Below are 26,803 nucleotides of genomic sequence, written 5' to 3' on the forward strand. Positions count from 1 at the left end.
CATCCTACTTCTTATTTAGCTAGTCACTAAAACAAACAAGTTTGTTTACATTTGCAGGAGATAAGGCTGCCCTGTGTTTTAGAAAAATGTTACCTGAAAGTGAGAACAGGCATTTACATAACACTTTTGTAGCTGGTGTGGCAAGGTATTTATGCACCAGAAATGTTAAACATTCGTATGACAATTCACACTTCAGCCAGCATTCCAGAAGACATGCTTCCATGTTGATGATGACCATTATGTAAATAACGTGTCTGAGAAGTTTCAGGTAGCTTCCTGTGGCTTTGGAGGATGCTGGTCAGGGGCTGAAATCTCAATTCTGGTAGATATGCCCTGGCCTGGTTTGAGTCCAGAATTGCCCCTATAAATTCTAGGCTGTGAAAGTAGCTCTGATAAACAGGATCTGTGCTTCCACTTGGGATCTGGAACTGCCCTTGATTAGCCAGTTGTCTAAGTAAAAGAACACTTCCTCATGTCATCTGCATAGAAATGCTGCAACGACTATCATGCTTCTTGTGAAGACACAAGAATCTGAAGACAGAGCGACTGGCAGGACCATGAATTGCTAGTAGGTGTTGGTCACCACAACTCTCAGGTATTTCCCATGACATTAAGTGATCGCTGTGCAGAAGCATGTGTCCTACAAGTCGAAGGCACCATACCAGTACGATGGATCCAGTGACTGGATGACAGAAGTCAGGGAGACCATGTGGAAAAGGAAGTTACTCACCTTATACAATAACAACAGTTTTTTGAGATGTGTGTCCCCATGGGTGCTCCACTGTTGGTGCTAGGATCGTCCTGTGCTGCAGATCGAAGACTTTTTCTAGCAGAATCTAGTTGGGCTGTGCATGAACTAAAGTGGCACATGCCATTCATACCCTTGGAGCTCGCACACGTGGTCCAACTCCCCTTAGTTTCTTCATGAACACCCTCCTAGATGTGTCAAACTGAAGAGGGGAGGAGAGTGGGTAGTGGAGAACCCATGGGGACACACATCTCGAAGAACTGTCATTACTGTACAAGGTGAGTAACTTCCTTTCTTCTTCGAGTGATATTCCCATGGGTACTCCACTGTTGGTGACTACCTAGCAGTACCCAAAGATGGACGGTGGGCTTCTGCTAGGTTTTATATAGAGATGAAAGGACTGCACTGGCTACCGCGGAGTTGGTGTCTGCTTGTGTAGAAATTGTGTGGTGTTTCATTAAAGTATGGTTAGAGGACCAGGTAGCAGCACGACAGATACCTGTGAGGGAACGCCCTTCAGGAAAGTGGTTGATGCTGCCACCACTTGAGTAGAGTGCACCCTAAGAGACATAGGAAGAGGTGTGCCTCTGAGGGAGTAACAATGGAGAATGCAGGATGTTACCACTTTTAAGACATGGTGTGATGATGGTGGGATTCCCCTGGAACACTCTGCCAGTGAAACAAATAGCATCTGTGATTTTCGGAAGGGCTGTGTTAAGTAGATATAGAATGATAATGCCCTTCGGACTTCCAGAGTGTGTAGAATAGCCTCTTCTCGAGAAGCATGAAGCTTTGGGCAGAAGGCTGGAAGAATGATAGGCTTGTTGATTTGGAAATCAGAACAAACTTTAGGCAGGAAGGAAGGGTGGGGATCAGAGAACCACCTCGTCCTTGTGGAATATGGTTTAGAGAGAGGATGCTGCGAGAGCGGCAATGTCACTAACTCGCCTTGCCAAAGTAATTGCTGTTAGAAATTACAGTCTTTAGTTTTAACAGGTACATCAAGCATTTGGCTATGGGCTCGAAAAGCAATCTGGATAGCGCATTGACCGATAATTCCAAATACCACAGGAGAGGAATAGGTCTACACAGTGGATTCCGGTTATGTAGCCCTTTGAGGAATCTCTTAGAAACAGGTTGAGCAAACAAGGAGAAACTGTCAGTTGGAGGATGGAATGCGGAAAGCACAGCTAGGTGCACCCTAAGTGATGAAACTGATAGACCTTTCTGTTGCAGGAACATAATGTAGTCTAGGACCACGTAGAGGGGATGTGTTGAAGGAAGTGTTTGCAGGTGTTGTGCACTGCTCGAAGCTCCAGGAGACTGATGTGGTGCCTGGACTTGTGAGTGGACCATTCACCCTGAGTGAAGTGATGTTGGAAATGGCGCTCCAGCTGAGGGGCAACTCATCTGTGGTAATGTGGCTGGATGACTGTGTCTGATGAAATGGGACACCAGCATGGAGGTTCCTTGGATCAGTCCACCGTCATAATAACAAATGGCTGCTTGGGGGGAACCAAGATGTGTTTGTGCACATGGTATTTGTACAGCATGTAGACCAAGGCAGCCAGTTCTGAAGGCACCAGAAGTGCAGGTGCGAATGTCAGACAATTTATGTTGTAGGAGTCATGTGTCCCATAAGCCGAAGGCAAGTAAATATTGGGACTGTGGGGCTCATCACCATAGTTGAAGTCATGGTTTTTATTGCTTTGAAACATCGGTTTGGCAGGTACGCTCGTGCTGTGGTAGAATTGAGATGCACTCCTATGAATTTTAGGGATAGACAGGCAGAGGGTAGACTTCTTTTTGTTGATAATAAGGCTGAGAGATTAAAAAAAAAAAAAAAAAAACCTTGGTCAAGAGGAGCATATCTTGTGGCCTGCTGTGAAGGGCCGCAAATGAGGCGATCATCTAGGTATGGAAATAACATGATGCCTTTGTGACAAAGGTATGCTCCTGCTACAGCCAAAGTCTTGGAGAAGACTCTGGGGGCAGACAAAAGTCTGAAAGGCAGAACTCTGTATTGGAAATGGTCTGAAGCCAGTGTAAAGCAGAGGAAACCAGGTGTATGGTGCTCTGGGTGTATGGTTATGTGAAAATACACATCTTGCAGATCGAGGGCTACAGACCAGTTTCCCTCGTCCAGGGTTGGGATAATTGCCACAAGTGTGGCCATCTTGAATCATTGTTTGCGGAGGTATTTATTTAAATGGTGGAGGTCAAGAATGGGTCTCCAGCCATCCATTCTTTTTTCCATGAGGAAGTAAATTGAGTAAAATCCCCTGCCCTGTTATTGCTTGGATACCTATTCTATAGCTCCTGTGTGTAGGAGGTGATGCACCTCTTGAAGAAGCACCATTTTGTGAGAGGGGTCCCTGAAGAAGGATAGGGAGGGTGGGAAGAACTGAAATAAGGGGAATGGAATGTCTGCACTTGATCTCTAGGACCCAGCAGTCAGTGGTAATTGCTACCCACTGGTTATAAAAAGGGTGCAAATGGTGGTGGAGTATGGCATATTTGGAACAAAATACAGGACTATGTAGCACTTTAAAGACTAACAAGATGGTATATTAGATGATGAGCTTTCGTGGGCCAGACCCACTTCCTCAGATCAAATAGTGGAAGAATATAGTCACAACCATATATACCAAAGGATGAACTCTAATTCCAATGCTTCTCTGTATATCTGGCTAGTAGAATTAGTTTGTGACAAGACAGCCACTTGAAGATCTTTTAAACCATGATTAGGAAGACTGAAATGTTCCCCAACAGGTTTCTGTATGTTATCTTTATGTATATCTGATTTGTGTCCATTGATTCTTTCCCGCAGAGATTGTCCAGTTTGTCCAATATATATAGCAGTAGGGCATTGCTGGCATTTGACAGCATAGATCAAATTACTGGATGTGCAGTCAAATGACGTTTTGATTTGGTAGCTTATGTTGTTGGCTCCAGTGATGAATTCACTAGAATAGATATGTGGGTAGAGTAGGCATTGCGTTTGGTTGCAGGGCTGTGTTTCTGGCTGCTTATGATGTGTTTGTGTGGTTTGGTTACCAGAAAGAATTCGCTTCAGGGTGGGAGGTTGTCTGTAGGCAAGAATAGGCTTTTCTCCCAAAGCCTCTGAGAGTGAGGGATCATTTTCCAAGATGGGTTACAGATTGTATATAACGCACTGAAGGGGTCTGAGTTGTGGACTATAAGTAATAACAAGAGGAGTGCTGTTATTTTCTCCTTTGGTTCTGTCTTAAAGTAGTTCATGTCTGGGTATTTTTTTGGCTCTGTCCATTTGTTTTTTCACTTCTCCAGGTGGGTATTTCAGTTTTAGGAATACTCTATAAAGATCCTGTATGTGATTGTCTCTGTCTGTGGGATCAGAGCAAATCCGGTTGTATCTTAGGGTTGAACTCCAGTCATCTGAAGAAGTGGACTGTGCCCATAAAAGCTCATGATACCATCTACATGTTTTGTTAGTCTGTAAAGTGCTATCAGATGAACTGTTGTTTTTTTCTGTACAGACTAACTCGGCTACCCTCTGAACCTTTTAAATAAATCCTGGAATTGCTTTAGGTCATCAGCTGATGACAGGTCATCCGGGGATAACCGCTTCATCTGGTGATGAAGAGAATTTGTCAGCTGGTGATATATCAGGTTGGTCAGCATCAGGGTCAATCAATCATCTGTCCCTCCTCTGTACCCAGATCCACCACTGGGGAAGGAGAGGTGTAAGAACACAATGGAGGGTATTGACCTATGGGCCAGTGTTGATGGTGCCATAGACCAGTGCCGTATAGGTGCCCAGTGACAGTATGGAGACCAGCAAAATGCATAGTGCGGGTGATAGGATCAGTCAGGTTACCACGGAGAATGGTGAGAGTAGTGTGGTTGATGTCTATCATAGGATGAATGAGCTCTGGTTGGAGAAGAGTGTTGGGATGAGAATGCACTTCGATGATCCCCTTCGTAGTCACTATAGTATGACAGTACTGGCGACTGTGGTGGAGGAGGAAAAGCATGAACTGAGAAGGAGGATCAAGATCAGTGCCTCAAGGAGGAAGTGTATGGAGATCTAGGTCTTGATTCCGTATGTGACACTGATGCCTTGTATTCTTGCGTGTGAGCGGAAGGACAATGATGGCTCAACATAGGTTCCTGCGGGGCAAGTGGAGGGGACATTGGTGCTAATGCTGATGGTACCAAATCCAGACTCAGCGTGCATGGTATGGATTTGATGAATTAAGACTTAGCCTTCATCGGCACTGAAGTCTTGGTCTGCCCCGGAGTGCCAAAGTTTTATCTCGTTCCCTGGCACCAGGTCTCTTCAGTGCGGCAGTTTGCTCAGACTGTGATTTCAGGTTTGTCACTGATGCAGCACGGGGGCATGCAGTACCCAAGGTGCCTGGCTTGTATCCCATACTAATCCTTGGCAATAGGGAGCAGGCTGGATAGTCCCTTTTTTTAGTTGAGAGTCTGACAGGGCATGGTCACAGACGACCCCTTGGGGGTGCCTCCTGGGGAGCTGACATGGCCACTGCCACTCACTTTTCCGGTCTCCGGGGTTCCTCACCACCAGGTCCTGCTGTGCCAGTTCCAAGCTGAGGTCCCTGCCCCCATGAGAAGCAGTACAGACACTGAACCTCTTCAGGTCCAAGGTGAGTGCAGCTTAGGGCCCAGCCTCCTCAGAAAGCACTCTCCAGATGGGATCAAACCCCAAGGAATTAGGTAAGCCACCTTTAACAATGAAAGAGGGAATGTGCACACTAGTTACGCCCCCCCCAGGTAACAATTAGTTACACTAGGTTTGATAGAAAATAAAAATGATTTTATAAAGTGGAAGCAGTAGGATTGAAGTAATAATAAGTGAGAAAAGGCAGAGCAAACGAAGTTACAAATCAAAAGAAACCAAAATGCTTGGCTAATTCTACACCGAAACCTCAGTACAAACTCTTTAAACTCATCCTAAAACCTTTTTTCCAGCTGCCACTCCAAACCAGGGTTCTCTTCCCTACCCTGGGGTCTTCACTTCCTTCTTTCAGGTGCAGCCCAGCCAAAAGTCCTCTGCTTTCCTATTTTTTTTTAAAGAATTGAGGCCACTCCCCACCAACCACTGCTCAGGCTGAAGGACAAAAGAGTTTAACAGTTGAGGGTAACACCCTCCATGTCACTCATTCACACATTTGAAACCTACAAAGTATTCCCCACTCCATGTGTCTAATTTTACACCCAAAAATGATACATACACCAAAGAAAGATAAACAGAACCAGGAGATCATGACATGAAGATTGATGAGTTACACAAAATAATTTGCTCAAAACACCTTTGAGTTATGTATATTCATGTCCATAAGTCTATTTCATAAAACATGGGGGGGAGGCGGTCTGTCACAGAGGTCTTAAGTGAGAAAGAGCTTGAGGTTTTCTTCTCCTTAGTGGCAGATTAAGGCTAATTAGTGTCAGTGAGGAGGGCTTTAAACTAGGTACGACAGGGACAGGTGACCAAAGCTCACGGGTAAGTGAAGAAAATGAAGACCTGGAAGATGGGTCGGAAATGGGACGGAGTATGGGCTATAATAGCTGGGAGAAAGGAGGGACAAGACAGAACTGGGAGGCAATATCAAATCAATATCTTAGATGCCTATATACAAATGCAAGAAGAATGGGTACTAAGCAGGAAGAACTGGAAGTGCTAATAAATAAATGCAACTATGACATCATTGACATCACAGAGACTTGGTGCGATAATACACACGATTGGAATATTGGTATAGAAAGGTACAGCTTACTCAGGAAGGACAGGCAGGAAAAAAAAGGCAGGAGGTGTTGCCTTATATATTAAAAATGTACACACTTGGACTGAAGTGGAGATGTACATAGGAGACAGAAGTGTTGAGAGTCTCTGGGTTAGGCTAAAAGGGGTAAAAAACAAGGGTGATGTCATGCTAGGGGTCTACTATAGCCTCCTACCCAGGCAGAAGAGGTGGATGAGGCTTTTTTTAAACAACTAACAAAATCATCCAAAGCTCAGGATTTGGTGGTGATGGGGGACTTCAACTATCCAGATATATGTTGGGAAACTAACACAGCAGGACACAGACTATCCAATAAGTTCTTGGACTGCACTGAAGACGTTTTCTTTCAGAAGGTTGAAAAAGCTACTGCGGGGGAAGCTGTTCTACATTTCATTTTAACAAATAGGGAGGAACTGCTTGAGAATTTGAAACTGGAAGGCAGCTTGGGTGAAAGTGATCATTAAAACATAAGAGTTCATGATTCTAACGAATGATAGAAGGTAGAATGGCAAATTAGAGACAATAGATTTCAGGAAGAAGGATTTTGGTAAGCTCAGAGAGCTGGTAGGTAAGGTCCCATGGAAAGCAAGACTGAGGGGAAAAACAATTGAAGAAAGTTGGCAGTTTTTCAAAGGGACATTATTAAGGCTCCAAAAACAAGCTATTCCGTTGTGTAGGAAAGATAGAAAATATGGCAAAAGACCGCCTTGGATCAACCAGGAGATCTTGCATGATCCAAAAATAAAAAAGGAATCATATAAAAAATGGAAACTAGGACAAATTAGAAAAGATGAATATAGGCAAAGAATACAAAAATGCAGGGGCAAGATTAGAAAGGCAAAGGCACAAATGAGCTCAAACTAGCTACAGGCATAAAGGGAAACAAAAAGACATTCGTTAAATATATTAGAAGCAAGAGGAAGACCAAGGACAGGGTAGGCCCATTGATCAGGGAGAAGGGAGAAACAGTAACAGGAAACTTGGAAATGACAGAGATGCTTAATAACTTTTTTGTTTCTGTCTTCACCGAGAAGTCTGATGAAGGAATGCCTAACATAGTGCTCTGTCTAGACTACAGGGTTTTTTCCAAAAAAGTGGCCTTTTTTGGAAAAAACTTCCCTTGAGTCTAGACTGCTGCCGCGTTCTTTCGAAAGTAAATTGAAAGAATGCAACAGTTTTTTTGATTGCGGAAAACCTCATTTTACAAAGAAGAACACCTTTTTTCAAAAGAGCACTTTCAAAAAAAGGCACTATGTAATGCAAACTGTGCTTTTTCAAAAGACAGCATCCAGACTGCCTGGGTGCTCTCTTTTGAAAAAGCGGCTTGCTTTTTCGAAAGTACTGGTTGTAGTCTAAACGCTGTTTTTCGAAAGAAGCTTGCAGTCTAGACATAGCCAGTGAATGCTAGTGGGAAGGGGTTAGGTTTAGAAAATAAAATAAAAAAAGAACAAGTTAAAAATCACTTAGAAAAGTTAGATGTCTGCAAGTCACCAGGGCCTGATGAAATGCATCCTAGAATACTCAAGGAGCTGATAAAGGAGATATCTGAGCCTTTAGTTATCATCTTGGGAAAATCATGGAAGACTGGAGAGATTCCAGAAGACTGGAAAAGGGCAAATATAGTGCCCATCTATAAAAAGGGAAATAAAAACAACCCAGGAAACTACAGACCAGACAGTTTAACTTCTGTGCCAGGAAAGGTAATGGAGCAAGTAATTAAGGAAATCATCTGTAAATACTTGGAAGATAATACGGTGATAGGGAACAGCCAGCATGGATTTGTAAAGAACAAATCATGTCAAACCAATCTGATAACTTTCTTTGATAGGATAACGAGTCTTGTGGATAAGGGAGAAGTGGTGGACGTGGTATACCTAGACTTTAGTAAGGCATTTGATACGGTCTCACATGATATTCTTATCAATAAACTAGGCAAATACAATTTAGATGGGGCTACTATAAGGTGGGTGCATAACTGGCTGGATAACTGTACTCAGAGAGTAGTTATTAACGGTTCACAATCCTGCTGGAAAGGTATAACTAGTAGGGTTCCGCAGGGGTCTGTTTTGGAACCGGTTCTGTTCAATAGATTCATTAACGATTTAGATATCGACATAGAGAGTACGTTTATTAAGATTGCAGAAGATACCAAGCTGGGAGGGGTTGCAACTGCTTTGGAGGATAGGTCATAATTCAAAATGATCTGGACAAATTGGAGAAATGGTCTGAGGTAAATAGGAGGAAGTTTAATAAGGTCAAATGCAAAGTACTTCACTTAGGAAGAAACAGTCAATTTCACACATACAGAATGGGAAGCGACTGTGTAAGAAGGAGCACGGCAGAAAGGGATCTAGGGATTATAGTGGAACACAAGCTAAATATGAGTCAACAGTGTGATGCTGTTGCAAAAAAAGCAAACATGATTCTAGGATGCATTAACAGGTGTGTTGTGAGCAAGATACAAGAATACATTCTTCCACTCTACTATGCGCTGATTAGGCAGGCCTCAGCTGGAGTCCAGTTCTGGGCACCGCATTTCAAGAAAGCTGTGGAGAAACTGAAGAAGGTCCAGAGAAGAGCAACAAGAATGATTAAAGGTCTAGAGAACATGACCTATGAAAAAAGACTGAAAGAACTGGGCTTGTTTAGTTTGGAAAAGAGAAGATTGAGAGGGGACATGATAGCGGTTTTCAGGTATTTAAAAGGGTGTCACAAGGAGGAGGGAGAAAAATTGTTCTTCCTGGCCTCTGAGGATAGAACAAGAAGTAATGGGCTTAAACTGCAGCAAGGGAGGTTTAGATTGGACATTAGGAAAAAGTTCCCAACTGTCAGGGTAGTTAAACACTGGATTAAATTGCCTAGGGAGGTTGTGGAATCTCCATCTCTGGAGATATTTAAGAGTAGGTTAGATAAATGTCTATCAGGGATGGTCTAGACAGTACTGGGTCCTGCCATGAGGGCAGGGGACTGGACTCAATGACCTCTTCAGGTCCCTTCCAGTCCTAGCATTCTATGATTCTATCCCTATTTGCCTGCGGCTCAAGTGCTTTGTCAAATAGCAGTATGAGTAGCCTCAGCCCCCTGTCTTTGCGAGCTCTGGCTGTAAGACTATGTACACACTTCTAGGGGATGTATGCCTGCCCCAAGCAATGAATACAAGACCCATGGCCATCTGAAGTGGGCACTGTATCGCAGCACTTCTCATATTTTTTTAAAACTAGGGGAGCCTGGCATTTTGCTGATCCCCTGCTCCCCCGCCCCATGTTAAGGTGGGTCTCTCTCTCTTTCTCTGCCTCTCTTCCTCCTCCTCTCCTGCCCCCCCCCCCACCCCGCTCTTATTTTCTGATTTGAGAATAACCAATTTATCCTGTTTCTCTTCTCTCTCTCTCTCTCTCTCTCTCTCTCTCTCTTTTTTTTTTTAAATGAAGAGGAGGCCTTAGGGTCAAGGCTGGCAGTGTGCTGTCCCTTAGGAGCTGTGCCTTAACTATTTACAACAGTTATGAAGAAAAAAATGTTTTTTTAACTAATGATTACTAACTATAAAAATAACAAAGAACTAACCATTTTAACTAATTACAACTCAATTCCTATCTTCAGAGAACTAAAGAGGAGGAGAGGGATAGAGCTCCGTCTGTGATGGAGGGCAGTCAAAAAGGGATTGAGGGGAGTTGGGCCACATGCATGAGCTCCAATGGTGCAAATGGCACTCTCATGCATGCGCGACCCAATTAGACACAGCTAGAAAAAGATTCTGATCTGCGGTGTGGGACGAGCCCAACACCAACAGTGGAGCACCTATGGGGACATCATTCAAAGAAGAACTTTTGTTTCTCACAGGTCCAGAATGGGCCTGAGACGATCCTTGGCCTTTTGCATTAGAAAATACCAAAAGTAAAAACCCTTGCCCCGTGCTCCTGAGGAACCTCCTCTACTAGAAATAGGAGCCATTGCACTTCCAGCATAAAGAAGTTAAACTAGTATGGATTGGATAAATGGACTGAAAGGTGGCTAAAAAGATGGCTAACTAGTCAGGTTCAACAGATAGTGATCAATGATGTGATGTCTGGTTGGTGGTCAGTATCAAGCAGAGTGCCCCAAGAGTTGGTTCTTGCACTGGTTTCGTTCAACATCATTATCAGATGTTACTAAACTAGGGGGAGAGGTAGGCACATTGGAAGGTAGGGATAAGGTCCAGAGAGATCTGAGCCAAAAGAAATGTGATGAGGTCCAACTGAATGGAAGACTCCCAAGCACTGCTATAAGCTGGGGACTGACTCGCTAAACAGCAGTTCAGAAGAACAGGACCTAGGGATTACAGTGTATGAGAAGCTGGATATGAGTCAATATTGTGCCCTTTTAGCCAAGAAGGCTAACGGCATATTGGGGTCCATCTGTAGTAGTATTGCCAGCAGGTCTAGGGAAGTGATTACTCCTGTTTATTTGGCACTGGTGAGTCCACATTTGGAGTACTGCATCCAATTCTGGGGCCCCCATTACAGAAAGGATGTGGAGGCATTGGAGAAAGTCCACTAAAGTGCAACAAAAAAGATTAAGGGACTAAACCACATGATTTATGAGGCAAGGATGAGGGATTTGGGCTTATTTAGTCTATAGAAGAGAACAGTGAGGAGGGATTTTATAGCAGCCTTCTACTCTATAATGGAGATTGCCTATCTCCTAGAACTGGAAGGGACTTGCAAGGTCATCGAGTCCAGTCCCCTGCCTTCACAGCAGGACCAAGTACCATCCCAAGTACCATAGTACTCTATGAAAGGGGGTTTTTCCAAGAGGATGGTGAGAAGCTGTTCTCAGCAGTGACAGATGACAGAACAATAAGCAATGGTATCATTTTTTCGGTGGGGGAGATTTAGGGCCTATTTCACAAGGAGGGTGGTGAAGCACTGGAATGGGTTCCCTGGAGAGGTGGTGGAATCTCCATCTCTGGATGTTTTTAAGTCATGACATGAGGATGCCCTGACTCAGATGACTGAGTTGGGATTGGTCCTACCTGTAGCAGGGGTTTGGATTTGATGACCTTCTGATGCCTCTTCCAACCCTATGATTCTATGAAGATGAAGGGTTGCTTGCAATACATCCAATGCAAATACCACAGATGTTGTTCTGGCTCTGGGATGTTAGGTTGGACCCTGGACTTGGTTGTAAGCCCAAGGTGTCCAAAATGGCCTTTGCAGTGGGTTCCATAGATGTGGCTACTGTCTTGATGGGGGCTGCCGATGGCAATGAAATCTCAACCTCGAGCAGCAGGAATCAGTATCAGAATCTGAAGTCTCTGAGGCCAAGGACCACAGCAGGGTGGTGTAGTGCTGGCCAGTGCCAAACCCAAAGATCAATAACCTGAAGATCATCATAGTAGGGAGAAGGGCTTGCCACAAGATGGAACCAGTGGTCTAGCCATCACTGTTGCATCTTCTCGAAAGGCCTGGTGCCATAATCTGGATCAGGTCCCAAGCTGCTTCAGAGAGTGGAGAGGGGAGATGAATAGTAGAAGGGAATGCCCTGGACATGTTTGTCCAGGAAACAGTGTTGTTCAGACTTGACTGAACCCCTTGTAGGGCCGAAGTCAATGCTTCCACCTGCTGCAGATGCTGCTGCCTTTCTGTGGCAGACTGCTTCTTTTGCAGACTGGAGGATCTCTGCACCTCTTCTGGGACACCAGAGACTCCGATTTGCGCCTACCCCCTTTGTGCTCAGAGCTGTGCTGGTGTTAATCCTTACGAGGTGCTAAATCACGCATTGATCTCACCCATGCACTATGTGCTAAGAAAGAGGTGTTGCACATCATGTCTGCTGGCCCAGGTCAGACTGGGAGCAAAGAGCTGCCTCCATAAGTAGGACCCTTAGCCTCTGTTCACGATTCTTAAGTATGACAAGCCAAAAACTTTTACGGATGTGGCAGTTTTCTTTCTGGTGCTTCTCACCAAGTCACTTCAGGCACTCAGTGTGGAGGTCATTTTTTGGCAGGCCTGAGCTTTAAACCCCATGGACCAAAGCATGAGGAGAGAAGAAAAAAGAGGGATACCCCCTAACTCAGGAGTGGCAAACCTAAGGCCCAGGGACTGGATGCAGCCTCTGGCTTGCCTAGATCCTGCCCCTGAGTTTCGGAGTCCCTTCCTCCCCCAGCAATGGAGCATCTGTGCTGGAACTCCAGCCTCCCCACCATGGAGATAAAATCTACTAGCCTGGGCTCCAGTGTGCAAAGGAAATGTGGGAAGTGTCTGTCTCATTTTCAGCTGAGGTGCATGCCAGTTAGGATTTTTTTTTGTGCTTCTTATCCCAATTTAACCACAATTAACACTAACAACTATTTACACAATAAATACTGCTAATGGTGCTTGCGGGAGCAAGAGTAAAATGTTGCAGCTGCTGTCACCAAGTGGTAAAAAGGAACTGGGGGGTTGGCAGGTCAGCAGGGCTACATATTAGACAGCACAATGGTGTTTCTGGGGGCATCTAGACCAGCTGTGGCCAATCCGCATGCAGCTCTTGCCCCCCAAAACTGCAGCTCGCAAAGCCACTCCTGCGCCCCCCCCACCAGGTCCCCCTCGTCCCCCAGCTTTCTTGTGCTTACCGGGTCGGAGCTGCGGGGTTTTAAAAAAATGGTGCCCAATATGGCAGCCGTCTTAAAGGGGCAGCCTCCTTTTAAAAAAAAATTTAAAATTTTTTTTTTGTTTGTTTTTGCTCAACAATTCTCATTTTTTCCGCCACTGTTCTGGCTCTCTTTGTTAAATGGGTTGGCCACCCCTGATCTAGACTGACGCAACAGATGCTGCTAAGAAAAAAATCTTCCAGCTCCTGTGCGCACACATGTCTGATTGGAATGCACATGAACAAGCAAAGAAATGTATTTTCTCCCTATCTATGCCAAAATTTTATGTTGGTTTGTTTTTTATTTCAGTTATATAACAATAAAACCACTACATTTGAAAGCTGCACTTTCACAATAAAGAGACTAAACAAAGTACTTGTATGAGGTGAATTGCAAAATACTATATCTTACCTTTAAAGTGTAAATATCTGTAATAAAAACATTATGAAGTGAACACTAAACACTTTGCTTTCTGTATTGTATCTGAAATCAATATTTGAAAATGCTGAAGAGAATCCAAAAATATTCAATACATTACAATTGGTATTTTATGTTTTAACAGTGTGATTAAAACTGTGATTAATCATGATTATTTTTGAGTTAATTGCATGAGTTAACTGAAATTAATCAACAGCCCCAAAAAACAGTCTTAAAAGCTAGACAAAATTTGTCTCAAAACTATCACAATGAATTGCACAAATTAACTGCTTATTCCATAAAGTCTCAGAGGACTAGCCGTGCTACTCTGTGTCTGCAAAAATAACAAGGAGTCATGTGGCACCATAGAAACGATTAGCTTTATTAAGGCATAAGCTTTCATGGGTAAAATCTACTTCTCTAGATGAATATTTATGCCATAGATAAATGTTTGTTTTAAATTTACTCTCTTTCTCCATCTTTGAGCATTCCTCAACGTATGAAAACTTCAGTTTTCCTTTTCAAAAATTAACAATGAGTAATCCTGTGACTCTTTAGAAATAAAACATTTATTTACCTCTGTTGTTCTTTGAGACGTGTTGCTCAACTCCATTCCAATTAGGTGTGTGCGTGCTGCGTTCACAGATTCCAGAGCTTTTTTCCCTTAGCAGTACCCATTTGGCCTGCCAGGGAGCCCCCTGGAGTGGTGCTGCTATATTGGCACATATAACCTCTGCTGGTCCCCTCAGTTCCTTCTTACTGGAATCATCAGACAAAGGGGAGGTGGGTGGGAGTTGGAATTGACATGAGCAACACATCTTGAAGAATAATAGTTACAGAGGTAAATAACCATTTTTTCTTCGAGTGCTTGCTCATATCTATTCCAATTAGATGATTCCCTAGCAGTTTCCTAGGAGGCAGGGTCAGAGTTTATCGACATCTAATTCAAAATGGGACTGCAGCACACCCCTCTCAGTGGCCACATCTTCCCTGGCCTTCTAAGCAATTACATAGTGACTGGAAAATATGTGAACAGAGGACCATGTAGCTGCTCTACGAATGTCAAGAATGGGCACCTGTGCAACAAATGCCATGAATGACAACTGCGCCCCTGTGGAATGGGCCGTAAGAGGGGGATCTTGTCTACTATCAAGATCACAGAAGGTTCCAATGCAGGAATTGATCCAAGAGGATAAGCACTGAGCTGATTCTGGTGAACCCTTCATCCTCTCTGCTATGGCAATAAAGAATTGTGAGGATCTACGGAAATCTCTTGTCCTTTCTATATAAAATAGTAGTGTTTGTCTAATGTCTAGAGAGTGTAGAGCCTGCTCTGTAAGCGTATAGTGAGGTTTTGGGAAGAAAAACAGTAGGTAAAGATCTTGGGACATATGGAAATGTGAGACTACCTTAGGGAGGAATGCAGGGTGGCATCGCAGCCTAACACTGTCCTTAAAGAAAACGGTGTAAGGGGGCTCCGATGTGAGGGCCCTCAACTCAGATACTCTCCTGGCTGAAGTGGGGTTGAGTGTGGCTTTCCCCTCATTTATGAGGAGGCCTAAGCTGGAGAACAGTCTCCTTGTCAGGGCTACATGGTCTAATATTTGTTCTTGGAACAACCTCCTTATCAGCCATCATCCAGGTATAGTAAAACCTGAACCCTGTGCTTCCTCAGAAAGGCCGTTACTGCTGTTATGAATTTGGTGAAGACCCTCAGGGATGTGGAGAGGCCGAACAGTAGGATTGCAAACTAGAAGGGATACTGACCAACTGTGAATCTCAAAAATCTCCTGTGAGCAGGGATCACTGAGATGTGAAAGTATGCATCCTTCAGGTCGAGGGCAGCATACCAGTCTCCTTTCTGAAGGGAAGAGATGATAGGCGCTAAAGTGACCATCCAGAATTTTGCCTTTTTTACAAACGAGTTTAGGTTCCTGAGGTCTAGAATGGGACATAGTCTCCCTTTGGACTTGGAGATAAGGAAATAGCAGGAGTAAAATCCCCTCCCCCTGAACTCCTCTGGAACATGTTCGACTGCCCCCAGATACAGTCACAAGGATGCTTCCTGTTTCAGCAGATGCTTGTGAAGGGGTCCCTGAAAAGGGACAGGGAAGGGGAGTGGGAGGGAAAAGAAGGGAATGACATAACCCCTTCCTACTAGGTCTAGAATCCACTGGTTGGAAGTAATGCAAGATGAGGCCTGGTAGAAAAGGGAAAATGAGCAACCAAAAGGGAGCGACGGGGTGGAGACTGAAATACTGTCCTTGAGCATACCCTCATTTTGCAAACAGGCACTCCTCGTCATCACTACCCCTGTGGCTATTGTACGGGCCACTGAGTCTGCAGCATCCAATACCATTTGCAGTGCTTTACGTGCCATTGTCCTATCCTCCTCTGTTAGTGCACCATATTCCTCTTGAGTCTTGGAGGAGACGATCCTTAAATTTATCCATAGTGTTGCAGGTGTACCTACATAGCATCGCCTGCTGATTGGCGATGCGGGGTTGCAGGGCACCCATGGCATAGGCCTTTTACCCCAGCAAATCAAGCTTTCTGGGCTTCTTAGACTTGGGCATGGACCCCGGTGCTTCTTGGCACTCTTTCTGCCCCCAGCCTGCACTACCAATGAACTCGGAAAAGGGTGTATGAAGAGGTGCCCATGCCCCACTTAGGGGATGAAGTAGCACCTCTCAACCCCCTTCTAAATGGGGGAATAGCGGCAAGGGTCTGCCATAAGGTTTATTAAGTGGTAGTGCCACCCTACCCGAGGTGCTTGCCGTGAGGATGTCCACCATTGGATCGAACTCCACCCAGACCTCCTCTATCTGCACGCTCCAAGTTGGCCACCAGCCTTCTAAGTAGGTCTTGGTGAGCCCTGGTGTCCATAGACGGAAGCAGCGGGGCAGGATCCCTCATCACGCGAGAAGGACGATGACTCTCTAATCCCCCGTGTTTCCTCTGACCATTCTTCCAGCTGTTTGTGGGGTATAGCAGAAGGGGCATCCTGGCCTCCCACAGACATTGCTGTCAAAAGCAGGGGGCCCTCCCCATCCACTTAAGGTCTTGCCATACCCTTACATCAGGACTGAGCTGACTCTGAAACAGGGGATCTCGGGAGAGGGGTAATTGAGGGGGCACTTCCCGTGAATGATGCCACCAACACCGATCTGGAAAGTGGTAGGCCCTGGGCCTGATGTTAGCCCCAAGGGGTCAAGAATAGCCATTGAGGCTACAGCTGCCACCAGGGTGGCCAAGTCTGGCTCACCGGTGGGCTTTGGTGCCACGGCCTATGTCTGGAGCAGGAACAGTGCCAAGATTTGGACCTTATAGGAACACACCGCCTTAGAATACACCGACTCCGCTTCCAAGTCCGAAGAATATTTGAACACCGACCACAGCAATGCCAGTGATCTATGTGAGCGTCAGTGATGCGCCATGGCCACAGGCTTCCCCCTGTGCACCGGGCCTGATGCCAGTGGTAGCACCATCTGTGCCGTAGTCATGGTAGGAAGTGACTGGTCCAGAGGCACTAACTGATAAGTGCTGAGGGGACACTAAGGGTACGTCTAAACTACATGGCTCCGTCGACGGAGCCATGTAGATTTGTTGTTTTGGCAAAGTCAAATGAAGCCGCGATTTAAATAATCGCGGCTTCATTTAAATTTACATGGCTGCCGCGCTGAGCCGACAAACAGCTGGTCAGCTGTTTGTCCGCTCAGCGCGCTAGTCTGGACGCTCCCCTGCCGACATCAAAGCCCTTTGTCGGCAGCCCCGGTAAACCTCATCCCACGAGGAATAACGGGGCAGCCGACAAAGGGCTTTGATGTCGGCAGGGGAGCGTCCAGACTAGCGCGCTGAGCGGACAAACAGCTGATCAGCTGTTTGTCGGCTCAGCGTGGCAGCCATGTAAATTTAAATGAAGCCACGATCATTTAAATCGCGGCTTCATTTGACTTTGCCTATGTGTCTAATCTACATGCCTCTGACGACAGAGGCATGTAGTCTAGACACAGCCTAAGTCAGTACCAGCGGCCCAGACTGAAACCCGACACCTTGCACCCCTCATGCTGCCCCAGACCCCGGTGCTCATTGGACTGGTGCCATTCGGTGTTGTGGTGCCAGAGTTCCCGATGCCGAGGGGGCAGGCCTGGGTGCTGGCAACAGTCCCTATAAGTGTCCTGGTGCTAGAAACATCACCAGGCCCAAATGGGGCTTGTGGCACCTTCAGCAATGCCAGGGTCGGTGCCCAGGGTTTAGGTTGGGCCTCCAGACGTGATGCCGAGATCTTGGTGCACAGGGAAGAAGTCTGCTCAATGAGCTCCTGAGGTGCTTCAAATGTCTCGGAGGTTGATGGTTGCCAGACTTCTTCAATTACCACCTCCAGCACCAGATTCTCCCTCTGCATTGAAGTCTGCCAGCGCCTTTGCAGGTCTCAGAGCCTCACAGTGCATCATTTAAGCTGGGTACCCCTCCCTCAGGCGCACTTTGTGGCTGCACCTCTCCGGAGATCTCCTCCTGTGATCTCTCTCCCTCCTCAGTACCGGGGAATGAGAGAGGTACCTCGAGGATTTCGATGAGGAAGTGGCCTGTCTGGTCAGTGGCACTGAGATATCCCATGCGGAGGACGGTGTGCTTCACACCAATGGTGCCGGCTCCGGTGCTGGTAGTTGCGAAGCATACTCTATGAGAACGAGCTTGAGTCTCTTGCAAATGTGGCAATTATCCATACGATGACCCTTGCCCAAACACTTTAGGCAAGAATAATGCAGGTTGCCGTAGGACATGGGGTTCAAGCACTCTGCACACAGCTTGAACCCCTGCGGCCCGGGCATCCCCAGGGAGAGGCAAAAGGGAAGAAAACTCCCTTTCTTTATCTAAACTATTAATACTGAATTAGCTAACAACTAAATAGCTTGAAAAACAAAAGAACAACTACGTATACACCCTAAGAGTTGAGACTAAGTACGTAGTCAGCGTTCCAGCTACAATCACCAGCGGGAAGAAGGAACTGAAGAGGTGGAAGGCCAGCAGGGGTATCTATGTGCTGATATAGCAGAGCCACTCCAATGGGTTCCTTGGCTGGCCCAACAGGTACTGCTAAGGGAAAAAGCTCTGGAATCCATGCACATGGCGCGCACACACCTAATTTGAATGGACATAGCCAAGCACTTTAAGAAGAACCACATATCTATACAAGCGACACCATCACAGGACATAAGCCACAACATCAGAGGCTCATACAATGGCACATCCTCTAATGCGACATATGCCATCAAGTGCCAGCAATGCCCCTCTGCCATGTATATTGGCCAAACTGGGCAATCTCTATGACAAAGGATAAATGGGTACAAATCAGCATCAGAAATGGTAACACACATAAACCTGTAGAGGAACATTTTAACCCACCTGGTCACTCAATCATGGATTTAAAAGTAAACATTCTTCTACAAAGGAATTTCACCAGCCAGTTACAGAGAATGTGGCATTAGTATTCATCTACAAATTTGACACTGTTTCTGAGCTTGAACAAAGACATTAACTGGATGTCCCATTATAAAGGCAGTTTCTAGCAACTGCATTTTCACATCAAAAGCAAAGAATGGGACACGTCCGGTCCACTTTATTAGCCTCGTTAGCATTGGTCCTACAATTGACTGGTACTCCCCCCTTCCCTCCCCTGCCATTATAAATATCTTGGTTGTGTTATTTCCACTCCAGCTCAGCAACTGATTAAATGGATTTTACCCATGAAAGCTCATGCTACTATATATTTTTGTTAGTCTCTAAGGGCACATCTACACTACAAGGAAAGATAGACGCTGCTACGGTCGAACTTCCGTGGTTCAATTTAGCAGGTGAAGAATAGACCCACTAGATCGAACTCAAATAGTGCCTCCTTTGGTGCTGGTAGTCTTACTCCTTGTGAAGAGTAAGGGAAGCTGAAGAGAGCATTTGTTCCCATCAACCTCCTACTGTGCGGACTGGGTTTTAAGATATGCTGAGTCTAGCTATGTAACTTAAGTAGCTGGAGTTGCACATCTTACCGTAAAATCTCGAGTATAATGCGCACCTATGTATAATGTGCATCTGCCTTTTAAAGGTGAAAATTCTTGAATAAACTAAACTCTTATCTATAATGCGCACCCCCATTATACTCGAGATTTTACGGTATGCATAGGAAGGAAGGGGATCGTGCCTGCCACCGAACCCCCTACCCAGCTGAGCTCACGCCTGCTGCGGGATCCCCCTGCCCAGCTGAGCTCGTGCGCATTGAGCTCGCACCTGCCGGGGGTTGGGGGGAGGTCTCCCCCACCCAGTTGCCAGCACGCCGAGCTCGCGCCTGCTGGGGGAGCCTCCCCTGCCCAGCTTTCCATGTGCCAAGCTCGCGCCTGCCGAGGGAGCGTCCCCCCGCTTAGCTGCCAAGCTCGCACCTGCCAGCCCCCCCACCCCAGCCCAGCCCGTGCCTGCCGAGGGTGAGTTTAAAACTTTTTTAGAAAACCTCCTATGGATAATGTGCACCCCGACTTTGACATAAAAAAAAAATGGGGAAAAAAGTGCGCACTATACTCGCAACTTTACGGTACTTCAATCTTCCCATTTATGTAGACCAGGCCTAAGGTGCCACAGAACTATTCATTGTTTTTTAAGTTACAGACTAACACAGCTAATCCTCTGAGACTTTTCAAAAATTAACTGTAAGCTAAAAACTACCAAAATGATATTAGACATAACTGTATTTTTATAATTATTTATATTGCATGTGCATTAGGAAGCGAACCAGTCTCTGTAACTACTATACATCAAGATATTTGTTGTACTCCAGAAAAATTCTACCCATATCACTTTAAAGTAGAATTTAAGGGCCCTGGCCTACATATCCATTAGTAAATGCCCTTCTTCATGATGAAAAGAATGCAGTATCCATGGAGACTACTGCAACTCTCTGGGTATGTCTACACTACCCCGCTAGTTCGAACTAGCGGGGTAATGTATGCATACCGCACTTGCTAATGAAGCCCGGGATTTGAATTTCCCGGGCTTCATTAGCATAAGCGGGGAGCCGCCATTTTTAAATCCCCGCTGCTTCGAACCCCGTGCAGCGCGGCTACACGGGGCTCGAACTAGGTAGTTCGGACTAGGTGCCTATTCCGAACTACCGTTACTCCTCGTGAAACGAGGTGTACCGGTAGTTCGGAATAGGCACCCTAGTCCGAACTACCTAGTTCGAGCCCCGTGTAGCCGCGCTGCACGGGGTTCGAAGCAGCGGGGATTTAAAAATGGCGGCTCCCCGCTTATGCTAATGAAGCCCGGGAAATTCAAATCCCGGGCTTCATTAGTAAGTGCGGTATGCATACATTACCCTCCTAGTTCGAACTAGGAGGATAGTGTAGACATACCCTCAGAGTGCAATTGTGGACATAGAGCCCCCACACAGGCACTACTTCCTTGCAATGTGTAGAGTGAACACAAGGATAAAAATTCCCTTTTTACCACCCACTAGTGCTACAGAACCCTCTAGCACCAAGTTGACCTGGGCTTTAGGATTTGTGCCACAAAAAGGGAAGCAAATATGGAAAGAATGCAATTCACTTGTTTGAAAGCTATGGTAATAGGTGCCTTAAAAAATTCAAAATTCAAAGAATAATAATTTTGATCACAATTATACAAGGTAAATATTTGTGTTTCCTGCAGTAATTTTTTTCTCTTTTAAAAATATATTTTCATACATTGGACTCTAAATATGATTTAGTCTGTTTATGAATTTTGTTTCTTCTTTTCAACAGGATACTACATGAAAACAACAAAACAATGTTTCTGTGTCAACTATCAATTATCTCTCTTCTATTTGGAGCTATGGTCTTTTGTCAGCATCAAAATTATGATTTTGAGTATGAATATGATGAAGAGCCAGATGAGGAATACCCTCCTATTTTTCATTTCAATCCCAGTATAGAATATGTAATTCCTCATTTTCCTACTCCCATAAAGTGTCCTCAAGAATGTTTTTGCCCACCAACTTTTCCTTTATCAATGTACTGTGACCATCGGAAACTTAAGATGATACCAAATATACCTTCCCACATCCAACAACTCTATCTTCAGCATAATGACATTGAAGCTGTGACTGCACAATCCTTTGTTAATGCCACTGCTTTGAAAGAAATTAACCTTAGCCATAACAAAATTAAATCTCATATGATTGACCATGGTGTTTTTGCCAAACTTTCAAATCTTGTGCAACTTCACTTAGAACACAACAAATTGGATGAATTCCCATTTCCTCTTCCCATCACTCTAGAACGACTCTTTCTTGGTTTCAATGAGATTTCCAAATTACCTAGAAATGCCCTGAAAGGGTTAGTGAATGTGACCATGCTTGATCTCTGCAATAATTATCTTGACGACTCCCTACTCAAAGGAAAATACTTTTCAAATATGAAAAATCTAATGCAGATCAACCTATGCAACAACAGATTACATACTATGCCTCCTGATCTACCATTTTCACTTATGTATCTCTCCCTCGAAAATAACTCAATTTCTTACATTCCAGAAAACTATTTCAATAGACTTCCAAAAATAACTGCTTTAAGAATGTCACACAACAACCTACAGGAAATCCCATATAATGTTTTTAACCTTTCCAACCTTGTAGAACTCAATCTTGGACACAACAAGCTGAAGCAAGCATTTTATATTCCAAGAAGTCTGCAGCATTTGTACATTGAAGACAATGACATTGAATGTACGTTCAATATTATTACTCCTTTATAAAAATGAGTGTTTCTGCAACATTTTTTCTTTTACATTCCTTTTGCATAATTTTTCTGCTTATTTCTCAAAAACTTTGACTTTTAACTTACACTCAACACTACGGAGCTATATCCACTCTTGATACCTTAAGGAGGTTTCTGTGTTGTTATGATGCAGATTACCTCTGCCTGCCCTTCTTTGAGCGTTCCATTAGTTGCAGCATGGCCTTCCCAAGGGATGCGCTGAATTGTTAATTATTGTTATTATGGACCACTAATGGAGGAAACATTACAAAACATTAGCCATATTCCTCCAAGCACACTCTATCAGATTTTGCTCCAGGCTCTCCTAATACAAAAAATCTAATAAATTTAGTCCACTGTTTACAACTTGTTTGCAGTAACAGCATAAGCATTTATTTGTATATAGAAAGTGACAACTATTAGTAGTTTCCTCAGATAAAAATAATCTAATCTAGGCCATTTTAACACAACAACCTTACCCATTCCTCCTTAATCAGAAGTGATTTGTTGTTGGTTTTGCCATTTTTCCATATATGAAACTCTAACTTCAGTCAAGAGGTGGGATGATAGCAATATTTTGCATTAATTATATGGGTGGATATTATTCCTGTTTCTAGCCGTGAAAAATAGATTTTAAAGAAATCTGAGTTATCTTAATATTTTCAATGTTTACACTTATATTTTTCACTCTTTTACAGTTGTAAATATTACTTTGATGTGTCCTTCCATTGATCCAAGGAATGCCAATCATTTAACCTATATTCGGATGGACCAAAATAAGCTGACAGCTCCAATAAGCATATATGCATTCTTCTGCTTTCCTCACATACGCATTATTTATTATGGTGAACAAAAAAGTAGCATCAACCAATTAACACAACTGAGAACTCCAGTGGTCCGGAGATTTTTAACACCAGAAGAATATGACGAAGCAGATGATGGTCAGGAAACAGAAGATGGTCACGAAGAAGGAGAAAGAGAAGATGACTACTTTCATCCTTACGTTTATTGAAGTAAAAATAAAGTATAAGGAAAGTATATACAAAAGAGCTGAATAATTTGGGACACAAAAAGGGAGTTATGAGCAATATTATCTGCATAAACAATTTTTCTGTATCAGCTCAATAGGGGTGCATCTAGACTGGCAAGATTTTGCACAAAAGCGGCCGCTTTTGCGCAAAATCTTCTGCCTGTCTACACTGGCCGCGAGTATTTGCGCAAGAACACTGACTTTGTACTGTACAAAATCAGTGGTTCTTGCACAAATACTCCAACGCTCCCACTTGGGGATAAGCCCTCTTGCGCAACTATTCTTGCGCAAGAGGGCCAGTGTAGACAGCCAAGTTAATTTCTTGCGCAAGAAAGCCCGATGGCTAAAATGATCATCAGAGCTTTCTTGCGCAAGAGAGTGTCTACACTGGCACTGATGCTTTTGCGCAAAAGCAAATCTTTTGTGCAAAGGCACATGCCAATATAGATGCTCTCTTGCGCAAATACTTTTAACAGAAAAAGTATTTGTGCAAAATCATGCCAGTCTAGACGCAGCCTAGCTGTTTAAGTATGATTACAAGTATACATAACAGTGCTTTCTAATACTTTCAAGGTAACTATTAGCTGAGCAAACTCACTCTTGACTATACCAATCATTACCCTTTCCTTCCCACTTACATTCCAACTTCAGATGGAATTTGGTTATACTAATTTTGCAAACTGGACTAAAGATTTCGCATATATTTTTGTTGATTTTAAATGAATATTGAGTGATTTTGGTTTAATACAACTGAAACCATAAATATGCTCTTAATCTGAGAAATATGTTTAGGACCTTACCAGAGAAACAGGTCTGTATCATTTGTGCAGTATCTGTATCATCTAAATTGAAAGGAAAGGGCACAACGAGTAGTTTCTTAATGAAACTTGATTTTAGTGCAAGGAGGTATCCCAGAAAAAACTAAGAAAATGTATCTTGGGTGAGACACAGGAGATTGCCACAAATCAACCTTTAGAAAAACAGCACTGGCAGTCAAAATATACACTATATAAATAAGAATAATAGCATACTCATTGAACAAAAAGAGCTATTAACTTTCAGCCATAAACCATGTGTTAAACCATGCCTTTCAGCTGTTGAAACCATAAACCATGTGTGTTTATCCCTTTTCCATTTTTCATATGCTTTTATTGTGACGTGTGTCTAAACTTTCATTTTCAACCTGATGCACAATGTGCATTTGTTCTAAAACTGTAGAAAATTTAAATCTTCTAAAGCTTTAATTTTTTATAATGCCCTATGCATTGTATAAAGACACCCAATATCTTCTGCTTTATAAAAACAGGCTTTTATTATGGGCATCAAGTGACCCAGTACCTAGGACTCTGAGACATGCTTTTGTTAGTCAATTAAGAAAATTCCATACAGCAAAAATATTTCCGTTCTATCAACTATTTCAATTTATTTAATGGAATTAACCATTTCATGCTTTTTGTTGTATTTCAAGTTTTTGAATACTCATATAGGAGCTCGCTCTACATAGTTGATAAAATTGTTGTGCTGAACATTGGTTTATCCATTCTATTTTATTGCATACCAGCCTAAATCCTAAACTACTTTTAATCATCCATCTTACAAAATATTCAGTACACATGCTTTTGTCATTGGGAGTTTTGTATATTACCTCTTTTTGCCCAAAACTGACAAATTGTGATTATGTAAGTTAGAATACTAAAGAATATTTCTTCACCTTTATTAATTTGGATCTTGTACTTTGTTAAATCTAACCCTAATATCCAGAGAAACCCTTTGTTGTGTTATGGATAAAGTCACCATCTGCACAAGAAAGATGTGAGTGCAGAACTATGCACATTCAAAAATAGCATCTAATTCCATAAGATCTTCTGACATAAGATAGCAGAAGTACTACATAAATAATGTAAAACAGCATTTACTTACAAAATATCCCAATTAAACTTCATATACTCTGGGATGTCATGTTTATTAAAGAACAACAATATTTGTTACTTACAAAAACAAACAAACTTATTAAAATCTACACTGAAGACTAATTTTGCAGGAGTTTCAAATCAACCGTCTATTATTTTCATTCATAAGATCTTGAAAATCAACCAAATCCTTTCAGCAAAATGCAGACTTTGCAGGAAAAGATCTACAGATTCCAAGGCCAGAAGGGATGATTTCAATCACAGAGTATGACTTCCTATAAAACGCATCCATAGCACTTCCCAAAAATAATTCCTAAGACGCATATTTAAGAAAAAGAGATCCAATCTTGTTTAAAAATTGTCAGTGATGGAGTATCCCTCTCAACTTTTGTAAAAAGTGTTTCAATGGTTAATTCCTCTCACTGTTAAAAATTCACACCTGGCAATTGCCCCTTTTACCTTCATGGCAACCACAGAGATTAACAGCATAACACAATTGTATTCCTTTGTTATGTCCTTTCTTAATATATTTATCAACCTAAAAAACTCTTTTGAATTTGTATAGAAAAATCTATACATACAGTAAATTCATTAAGTCTAAGATTAAAAACTTGCAAACATTACATAATTTAATTATTTTAAAGCTCACATTAACAAACATAAAGCTTACTAACTTTCAGAAAACATTATGCATCACGATTTTTCTTTTTTCTTGTATAAATTAAAAATGTAGACTAATTTTTAAAATATGAGATTCTCAATTTAGCAGCCTTTTTTTAAAATCTTGGCCACTGCTTTTAATTAATATTAAGAATAGTTAGAAACCATGTACAAGCCTTCTCAAACTGCTGGCATTTTAAGACTAATGTAAATCTTCATTTTGATTTTGTGTTTTATACCTAATTCAACAGTAAATGTAGACTGAATTTTTTATATTAAAATGTGTATAACTGGATATTACAAATTCAAGAGACTATTAACTTGATAGTAACATTTTGAATGGCTTCTTAGTATGACTATATGCTTCTTCTCTTAAGAATATATATACACTTAAATATGTTCCTATGTGTACCTGCTAATTGTATTTCTGTCTTTATGACTATTAAACTTGCAATCTCTTCAAGCATTCTCCTTTTTTCACTATATTTTAAACTAATTTTTATAATAATCCAGTGACCTACCGAGAAAGATGGCCAGTCACTCACAAATGACTACAAAAGGAACATCTAAAAGTAGAATTTAAACAGCTACAACAATCTGCACCACAATGACTGCACCCCAGAGCCTCTCGGAATGTAGTATCCTATTCCAGTATAGGTTGTGGTTTATTGATAATGTGTTAGAGGAGTTTAAGTGATAACAAGTAGCATTCTAGTATTGATTTTCTTGGGCCTATCTTGAAGTAGATGGTTGCTGGATATTCGTCTGGCTCTTTCAATTTTTTTTTTTTTTTCTCCCAATGGGTAATTGAGATTTACAAATGCTTGGTAGAGATCTTGAAGTTTCTAGTCTCTGTCAATGGGAT

General features: G+C 43.0%; 2 protein-coding genes across 8 annotated transcripts in view; one reads left to right on the forward strand and one right to left on the reverse strand.

The window, feature by feature from the left end:
- Positions 1 to 26,401, forward strand: part of OMD (osteomodulin) — a 31,906-nt gene extending 5,505 nt beyond the window's left edge. For all 5 annotated transcript variants that reach the window (XM_006127558.5, XM_006127557.5, XM_006127559.5 and 2 more), the window contains 2 exons: positions 21,346 to 22,307; positions 23,037 to 26,401. In XM_006127558.5, coding sequence (XP_006127620.1) covers positions 21,371 to 22,307; positions 23,037 to 23,350 — 1,251 coding nt within the window. In that variant the 5' untranslated portion in view covers positions 21,346 to 21,370 and the 3' untranslated portion in view covers positions 23,351 to 26,401. The remainder of the gene's footprint in view (positions 1 to 21,345; positions 22,308 to 23,036) is intronic.
- Positions 1 to 26,803, reverse strand: part of CENPP (centromere protein P) — a 295,796-nt gene that overhangs the window by 173,202 nt on the left and 95,791 nt on the right. The window lies entirely within an intron of this gene.

Source organism: Pelodiscus sinensis, chromosome 11 (assembly GCF_052426305.1).
Source record: "Pelodiscus sinensis isolate ZL-2025 chromosome 11, ASM5242630v1, whole genome shotgun sequence".
Classification (NCBI taxonomy): Eukaryota; Metazoa; Chordata; order Testudines; family Trionychidae; genus Pelodiscus; species Pelodiscus sinensis.